This window comes from Lactuca virosa, chromosome 7 (genome assembly GCF_052849685.1).
Source record: "Lactuca virosa cultivar CGN04683 chromosome 7, Lactuca_virosa_CGN04683_v6, whole genome shotgun sequence".
In the NCBI taxonomy this organism is placed as follows: Eukaryota; Viridiplantae; Streptophyta; class Magnoliopsida; order Asterales; family Asteraceae; genus Lactuca; species Lactuca virosa.
Window position 1 is genome coordinate 97449507 of NC_136432.1, and position 9236 is coordinate 97458742.

Sequence of the window (9236 nt, forward strand, 5' to 3'; positions counted from 1 at the left end):
TTTTGGTATCTTAATGATTTTGATCGAAGGTATTCAACTGGTAAGTTGTTGTCAATCAATGGATGATGTTGTGACTTTTACTGAGTAGTGGGGTGTGTGTTGGTTCATCGATGATGTTGTAGGGAAGGTTTGTCGTCAATATATAAGGGGGAAGCATCAAGCATTGGCGATACCTGTATGATTGTCATTCGATCCAGAAAGAAAAACGGGAAGATGGTAAAGGTTGAGAGAGAAATGGGTTTGGTGGACCCAATTTGACATTCATTTTTTTAATTAAAATCAATTGAAATTATATAAGAAAAATCTGAAAGAAATTAAAATGTAAAAAGGTCATTTCATATGGTCTAGGACCAACCTTGTATGTTTTAGAAACCATAGGGACCATTCGTATCAAACAAATTAGTAGGGACTAAAGTTGTGATATTTCGTAAAGCACAAGGACCATTTATATAACTTTGTCAACTATAAAATCGTGCAATGCAAACCGGTTTTAAGACTAATAAACCGGAGACAGCGGTTACCCCGTTCATTGATATACCACTATTCTCCGCCATTGTCATGCACCAACTTCCAACGGTCCATAAAAATCCATATTTTTCTTCCCTCCGCCATGGGAATCGGTGGATTTCATGAACAACAACAACCACCATACACGTCGGGTACAAAGTTTACACAGTCTCTTTCTCTCTCATACTTTCGGATTCTAGGATCTGAAAAGACGCCCCAAATTTTTGGCGGGAGAAATGGGAACGAGCGAAGGTGGTGGTGGATCGTCGGGAAGTGGAGGAGATAGTGGACCGGAGGAGAAGAATGTTGGTAGTAGTCGCTCTAAGTTTGAACACTCCGGATGGGTTTATCATCTGGGCACCAATTCCATCAAACGCGAATCCTGTAATCGTCGATTTCTACATATTAAGGGAAAATACGTGATGATGTATAAGCGCGATCCTCATGAACATTCAGGCACTGTATGTTTTTACACAATCTCGTATTCTATAATTCTTTTCACCCCATTTTCATTCATTTCCTTACATCCTGATCATATACACACATTGTAGCCATTGTCTAGGGTTCGAATTTCGAAAACAACATATTTGCATTATTTTTGCGTTAGGGTTTCACTTGTTTCTGCATTCAATTAAACCCATAAAAGGATTAAATCATTGTTAGTAAAGAACATATATTCATGTTAGCATGTTCATGCAGAAACCAATACGAAGGGGTGTTGTTGGCCACACACTTAAGCTGGAGGAGCTAGGATGTCGGAAAGTCAATGATGGTGTAAGCACCTTAAATTCTTAAACCATGTTCCTTATTTGCTAATAATTTGACCTTTTTTTATTAATTTCTCTTGTCTATAGCTGTAGATTGTAATTCAAGTTATCAATTGAAGTTTACGTGTCTGCTTTAAATTTCATATTTTCAGGATCTTTATGTTTTGAAGTTCTCCAATCGACTAGATGAGGAGAAAAAAGGAGAAGTAAGTTACACTTACACATTCTAACTTACAAGAGTACAATTATAGGGTTAAAGACAAGAAATAGCTACACACTTTCATATGTTTATTTATTATCGCATCCTACTTTATTTCATCTCATTACAACATTGTACTTCAATTGTCTAATAAGAAAAAAAAAATGAAAGTACAATGTCATAATATCCAATTTGCTTCATAATGTGTTTGCAAGATTGGTTGTGCTACAGCTGGAGAAACCCGAAAATGGATGGAAGCATTAGAACAAGCAAAGAAACAGGTAACAGATAATTGCAAACTTTACTACAAATATTTCAATATAATAAAATCATTTCATATTTCTTATTTAATAGGCCGAATTAGAGCTTTCTCAAACCTCTAATACAAGAAACAAATTAAGCAAGGAGAGCGAGTATGTTAAAAACACACATTTCATTTTTATTTAATTATTTTCATATAGAGTCTTCTCCTTATATATTTATGTCTCACTATTTTATTTATTTTGTAAAGGATTGATCTTGAACGACAAGGTCCTCGCAATAGGGTAAAGCGATACGCTAGTGGTCTAAAGAGGCTCATAAGTATAAAACGCGGTATGCTTTTAAAAAAAATGACGTTATTACCCCTTACATGATAAAAAATTATTTTTTCATTCCTTCATTTTTTTATAGGCGAGTCACTTGTTCGTAGATCATTAAGCTTGAGTGGAAGTAATAAGAATGTTGAGTTCTGTGAAGGCGATGTTGCTGATGTCATCGAAGGGCATGAATGGAAATGTGTTCGCACACTCCGTGGTACCCTAGAGTCTCTTGAATAGTGGATTTACAAAAATTTCAAATATCGAAAATCTTAATTGATCATATGTTGGATTTCAGGTGTCAGAATCTTTGAGGATGCGTCTATTTATAAGGTGCTTACATTTTCTTTTCAGATATATTATATACCTTAAACCCTCAACCCTAAACCCTAAATTTTCAGGGTAATAAAGGTGTCCTAGTGAAGGCTGTTGGTATTATGGATGTGAGTCCAGATTCTGCCTTTGAGGTGATATTGAGCCTTGATCGACATCAAAGATATGAGTATGCTAATGTTAAAATAATATATTTTTTTGATGTTACTTGTATTCAAGATTTATTTATTTATCCATATTCCATACATGGAATTCTGATGACATGTATATATGTAGGTGGGATGCATTGACAAGTGATTTGGAGTTAGTAGATTCTATAAGTGGAAATTCTGATGTTGTTTATGGGTCTTATGATCCTAGACATATAAATAGGTACACTGTTATACATAATATATATGAAGTTATGATGTTAAACATATATAACTTGTCACAACATGTTAAAGAACCAATACACATAACATTTGAATTCAAAGACAAACTAAATTATTATATATAACAAAAAGCAACTAGCCTATGATATGAATAGTAAACTTTTGGGTTTTAGACTTCTATAATAGTTTCATATGTTGGTAAGTTTTGTTTCTGTGTAGAAAATAAATTAATAAAGTTGTCCCTTTAATTTACAAAATGATCCCTGTGCATCTTTTTATGTTTGGGTTTTAGATTTTGGCAACAATACTTTTGTATGTTATGATGGTTTGGTGTGTAGAAAATATATTACAAAAACTCTCCTTGTAATCTACCGGAAAGGTCCCTACATATATATTTTTTTTATAGAAATTGTTCATGTGTTTAAATATTACTCTTTCGTCCATGTGTTTAAAACAATTAGAAAAATAGCCCATGCCTAATTAAAAATTTACAAATTTATCCAATTTGAAACTAGAAACTAAATTCCATCTACAAGTGTCTTGCAAATCCAAATAAAAACCATATTCTAATAATAAACGAAATGTATCAACTGCTTCGACTTCAACAATGATCTAGATATTTAAAGTCATATATATAATACAATTTCATTGATCTTTTTACTAGTTGATTGGTAACAATCAAGCCATGCTTAATAAATAAAATTCTAAGTGCGAATGTTGTAAATTCATTATATTTTTTTACATCAACATACTTTGCCATTATATATTATTAGCATCAACTCGGGTGTTATTCTTGTAGGTGGAAATGTAAGCGCGATTTCATATTCTCGAGGCAATGGTTTCGTGATCAAGATGGAGCATACAGTAAGTAAAATTTTCTTTACTTTTTATGGTAAGTAAAAAGTAAATGATCTTAAAGAAATTATTTGAGGAAATCGAAGAAAAAATATAAATGCCAGCAAATTTATAAAAAAAGGATATATAAAATTATAAATGCAATATTCTCTAATTACTGAGTTTTAAACTTATGTTGCAGCAATCTTACACTTCCCTGCAGTACATAAAAAGAAACCTCCACGATCAGGATATCAGCGAACAAAAGTCAGCCGTAAGAAACTTATTATTATTATTATTATTATTATTATTATTATTATTATTATTTCACAGAAATTGACAAAAAGGAACTTTATATCATATCTATCTACCATTTACAAAGGTGAATTCGGTTTTTATTATTAATGGATTTTGAAATTTTCATCAGCATCAACTTGGGAGATCAAGAACTTAACAACAAATGTGCCTTCAAATGGTGGTAGATGTCTCGTAACACATATGTTAGAGGTACATTCTAGAAGCTGGTCGAAATGGAAGAATAATCAATCTTCAAAGTTTGAAAAGACGATTCCCTATGCCTTATTGAACCAAGCATCGGGTAAGTATTTTTTTAATTTCTCACATCGATAATCTCAACAACTTATAATTATACAACCGAAATGTCCATTGATAATTGATTTTAGGTTGAATTAATTAATTTTGTATTATGTGTCTTTCAGGTTTAAAGTCGTACCTTGACACAAAGTATGTACCCAATGCAAAGCCTGAAGAACCCAAACATGAATCATCATCATCATCATCAACATCATCCACCACAGTTTCACAAAATGAAGTTTCGTCACCCACTAGTGAATATGAAGAAGATGAAATTGCTGATCAATTTTATGATGCGATTTCCGCTTACTCATCATCAGATGATGATGATAGTGATTATGATGATGCTCCACTTGACACCAAGGTTTACTTTTTTTTTTTTTTCCTTTCTTCAAGCTTTCTTCAATTTCTACAAAAACGTACTCATTTAATATATTTGACTAATTCTATTTTTTTTTTTAAATTTTACAAGGGATCGAGTATTATGTTGCAGACAGCTTCCTTCTCGAATCCAAATAGGGTCCCAGGTGCCAATTTCATTTCGGATCATTTTTTTTTAGATTAAATTTTAATCTTATCCAAATAAATTATGCTATACATTAGTTGTTAAGTGGTGACTCGAAATCCTAAATTTTAACTTTTGACTCGACTCGTAAGAGTCATGACACTAAAAATTATATATAACATCATGTGTAAACAAAATATAAGCCCAATATTTAAGCACATTTACTAATATGTTACAAATTCATTAGTTAGGGTCATACATGTCATAAAGTATCAAAAAATAACTAGTGATTTATTAACAAAGCAAATAACAAAAAGACTTAGTGTGTTTGAATCATAAAATTTAACTTCAGGATAAAGTGGTCATCATCATCCTCATCTTCAACCATTATTGTCTCATGGAAACCAATATCATCTAAGTCTCATCTAAGTGAACAAGTTGGCTTTTAGCTTTGTCTTTAACATTAGGCACTTTGCTCAAGTTCATTGGTCCTACAAACAAGTAAAGCTTGTATTTATTAAACTTGATACTTATTAATATTATAATATATAATTATCCATTTGTATAATTTACCTCTTTTCCTTTTATTAGTACCAGTTTCTTCATCCTCTTTAAACCTTTATGAACATCCATCCATGAGATATCTTCGGAGAGACATACATCCTCCTTTTCGATAATCCATTCATCATCCACCTCCATGTCCGACAAACATATTGGATCATGGGTCTCCCCTCTTTCTTTTCTCTTTTGAAGTCGTATATCAAGGTTGACGTTATATTTCACAAACACCAATGCATTCAACCTTTGTTGCTCCAAACAGTTCCTCTTTTTGGAGTGTATATGGTCAAAAGTGCTCCGGTTTTCTCTCACATCTGGTGGCACTACATGTGAGGCTCAAGACACACGAATAACAAGATGTTGAAGTTCAGGGCACTCGTCTCCATAACTTAACCACCATTTAGCTAGAATTTAATGAAACAAATGAAGTCGTATATCAAGGTTGACGTTATATTTCACAAACACCAATGCATTCAACCTTTGTTGCTCCAAACAGTTCCTCTTTTGGGAGTGTATATGGTCAAAAGTGCTCCGGTTTTCTCTCACATCCGGTGGCACTACATGTGAGGCTCAAGACACACAAATAACAAGATGTTGAAGTTCAGGGCACTTGTCTCCATAACTTAACCACCATTTAGCTACAATTTATTGAAACAAATGAGTAATAAGTAATAATGTAATTATTATATATTTTATCAGGTTATGTTTTTCCTAAAATTCACCAGGTTGCATTTTCTTTCTTATTAGCACGGCTGCGGATATCCCAAACATCACGATGCTCTCATTGAACTTTACAAGTTGTTCATGAATTGTCACCATTGTTGGCCTATCATACATCCTTTCAATGACATCATTCAATCTGCATTTAACTTCTTTATCGGCATTAAAGTTCTCCTCGAAATGAAGACTAACTCAAATATGTTTAAAAAACAAAATATTTTGAAAGTACCCACGGGGACTGCTTTTGTCCCAGAAAATTCGAATCTTTGCGATAAAAAAAACTGATGCAACAAATTTATTCACATTCATTCCCATAATCTTATACAAAAAACTGAAAAAGAAGAAAGAAACCTTACTTGTTAAGTGATTGTGAAGTGATGAAGGAGTGAAGGAGAATCGCAGGAAAAGTGAAGAAGAAGAATCGCAGGAAAAGTGAAGAAGAATCACAGGAAAGGTAAAGAAGAAGAAGTTTTAGGAAATGAAGAATGTTAGGAAAAAAGAAAAAGCAGACAAGAAGTGCAGTTTAAGAAAAGAAAAAGCGGACATGAAGTTCAATTTAAGAAAAGAAAGTAAGGCACAGGATAATAGCCTTAACTACTGGATAATAACTTTAACCTTCGGATAAACGAAAGTAAGGCACAGGTTTCATGACTCGTCCGATTTACGAGCCAACTCGACTCGGTCCGAGTCAATACTTGAACCGGAAATTTTTTACGAGTTAGACAAAAAACGAGTCACCTTACGAGTTGAATCGTTTTGGGTATCAAATGGCTCGTCTCGTACGAGTCAACTCGTGACTCGTACGAGTTTAACAACTATGATGCTATATATTAAAACCAATTGGTTTATGAATAGTATACTTTTGTCTTTTCATACTTTGGCCACAAGCAAAAGTTTCTTATTTTACACTTTAACCACAAATGACCTTACCAATAAGTTTAGAAAATTAGCACCTTTGGTCTTTTGTGTGGAATGTTCATTTTGACCACAACACTTTTGTATGTTGACAGTTTTGGTCCTTGTGTACAAAATGAATTACAAAAAATGTCCCTGTAATTTACAGAAAAGGTCCCTGTGCAGTTTTTCTTGCAGAAACGGTCCATGTGTTTAAGACTTTCGTACGTTGGCAGGTTTAGTCTCTATGTAGAAAATAAATTACAAAAATTGTCTATGTACATTACATAAAAGGTCCTTGTGCATTATTATTTTTTTTACAGAAACAGTCCACGTGTTTAAAAAATTACAAAAATGGTCCCTACCTAATAGAAAATTTACAAATTATGCCTAGTTATATATAATAATATAATCATTTTCTTTAATTTGATCAGATCCGTGTGCTGATGGTGAATTAGATCCACTTTCATCTCCAATTACAGTTGATCCTAGTCAACTTCCTGGATCTATGTCTGAAGGGAAGAGTGAAAGTGACACAAATTGTTGGACATCTCCAAATGGGAAAGGGTTTATGATAAGAGGAAAGACATACTTGCAAAATAATGCTAAGGTGAAACTTTACCTCTCATTAGTCTTGTCATGTTAGGGGTAGATATGTAATTTCACATTTTTCAAAAATCTGTTTCAGGTAGCTGGAGGGAATCCCCTTTTGAGACTCGTAGCAGTTGATTGGTTTAAAGTTGACAATCCGGTAGGCAAGGTTGCTTTGCATCCCAAATGCCTTGTCCAGGTATCTTTCCATATATAGAAAGGGTAAAATGGTAAAAATACAACTCCAAAACTAATATAGTTTCCATTTTCTTGTTACAGTCGGATGCCGGGAAAAAACTTCCATTTGTTCTGGTCATGAACTTGCAAGTATGAGTTAAGCTTTAACTGAAGTATAAACACATCCCGTATGATGTAAAATGACCATATTGCCCTTCCTTGGAAACACTTTTAATCTAAGATTATTTATCTACCGTTTATTTTATCAGGGCATTTAAGACTTTTTGCTAATAGTGAAAACCCTGGTTTTTCTTTTCAGGTGCCAGCTAAGCCAAATTACAGCCTAGTTCTCTACTTTGCTGCTGATAGGCCAATAGCCAAAGACTCTTTGCTGGAAAGATTTATTAATGGAACAAACACTTTTCGTGATTCAAGATTCAAATTGATTCCAAGCATTGTCGATGTATTTTTTTTATCTTTTTTTTTTTTTTTTGTTAGGGTTTTTTAAATATATGATGTTGAATGATAATTTTGTTTAACAGGGGTATTGGATGGTCAAACGTGCAGTTGGATCAAAAGCTTGCCTATTAGGGAAAGCTGTAACATGCAATTATCTAAGACAAGATAATTTTTTGGAGGTAAATATCTAAATTACCCTTCACTAATTATAAAAAGGCTAAATCTTGTGGATGAGAATTAGTTTTAAAAAAAAGGTCTTACTAACAATGAAATTGGGAAAATCTTGTTGACTTCGAATGTGTCAAACGTGACTATGCATAAGGGCAATTTGGTAAATTTCTTTTTGCAGATTGATGTGGATGTTGGTTCCTCATCGGTTGCAAGGAGTGTCGTTGGCATCGTTCTTGGATATGTAACAGGCATCGTGGTTGATCTTGCCATCTTAATAGAGGTCTTTTGTTAAATACCTAAAATACCCTTCAAATTTTTCAACTTTTGTTGGAAATATTTGCATCATAAAATGATAAACCCCAGAAGCCGTTGCTTCCCATACACAAAAATTACGATTTTACCCTTTATATTGAAAACTTGTGATTCGTAATCTTTCGTTTATAAATTTCAGGGTAAGGAACAAGCAGAACTTCCAGAGTACATTCTTGGAACTGTACGATTAAATAGAGTGAGGCTTGAGTCTGCTGTTCCTCTTGAAAGTTAAGGGGTAATTTTGGTATTTATGATTCTACTCTATTGCCTAGAGATATCCATTATTGAACTTATTAAACTGTAAAGATTATTGATATATTCATTAATTTATCAAACTTAGGTGCTGCTTAGTACACTACATTCTTTTATTTGTTTTTTTTTTGTCCTTAAGTGTGGTCATTTTCGTGAATTATTTATTAAAGTTGTTTGTTTTGAAATACAAACTTCTAATGTACAAAAAAAAAAAAAAAAAAAAAAGCAAGCAGTTTAGACTTTAGATGGTTAAACTGAACAAATTCCAAACTAAAATGTTTTATATAAAATAAAAAGCTATAAACATTGTTTAAAAAAAAATCAAAATCTCACTGATTTTTGTTTATGAGATATATGAAAAATCTCAAATGTTTTATTCTATCAGAAAAATATATTTGTGATGGTTAAACCAAA

The 9236-nt window shown here is 32.7% G+C and overlaps 1 protein-coding gene across 1 annotated transcript; it reads left to right on the forward strand.

Moving 5' to 3' along the window:
- The first annotated feature begins 621 nt into the window (after positions 1–621).
- On the forward strand, positions 622–8907 carry LOC145124975 (protein ENHANCED DISEASE RESISTANCE 2-like). Its single transcript, XM_079060457.1, has 22 exons — positions 622–968; positions 1207–1281; positions 1427–1480; positions 1689–1754; positions 1828–1886; positions 1985–2067; positions 2146–2268; positions 2350–2384; positions 2453–2553; positions 2661–2756; positions 3555–3619; positions 3792–3863; positions 4017–4187; positions 4309–4547; positions 4656–4710; positions 7295–7470; positions 7549–7650; positions 7731–7778; positions 7948–8091; positions 8171–8266; positions 8437–8538; positions 8710–8907. Exons 1-22 carry the CDS (start codon positions 744–746, stop codon positions 8800–8802), a joined length of 2280 nt encoding a protein of 759 aa, XP_078916583.1. The 5' UTR covers positions 622–743; the 3' UTR covers positions 8803–8907.
- Positions 8908–9236: the final 329 nt, after the last annotated feature.

Bases quoted from the DNA above. Each gene is read 5' to 3' on its own strand.
- LOC145124975 (XM_079060457.1), top strand. From the start codon at position 744: ATGGGAACGAGCGAAGGTGGTGGTGGATCGTCGGGAAGTGGAGGAGAT. The intron at 969-1,206 runs GTATGTTTTTAC...ATGTTCATGCAG, and splicing joins CTCATGAACATTCAGGCACT to AAACCAATACGAAGGGGTGT. The intron at 2,385-2,452 runs GTGCTTACATTT...CTAAATTTTCAG, and splicing joins AGGATGCGTCTATTTATAAG to GGTAATAAAGGTGTCCTAGT.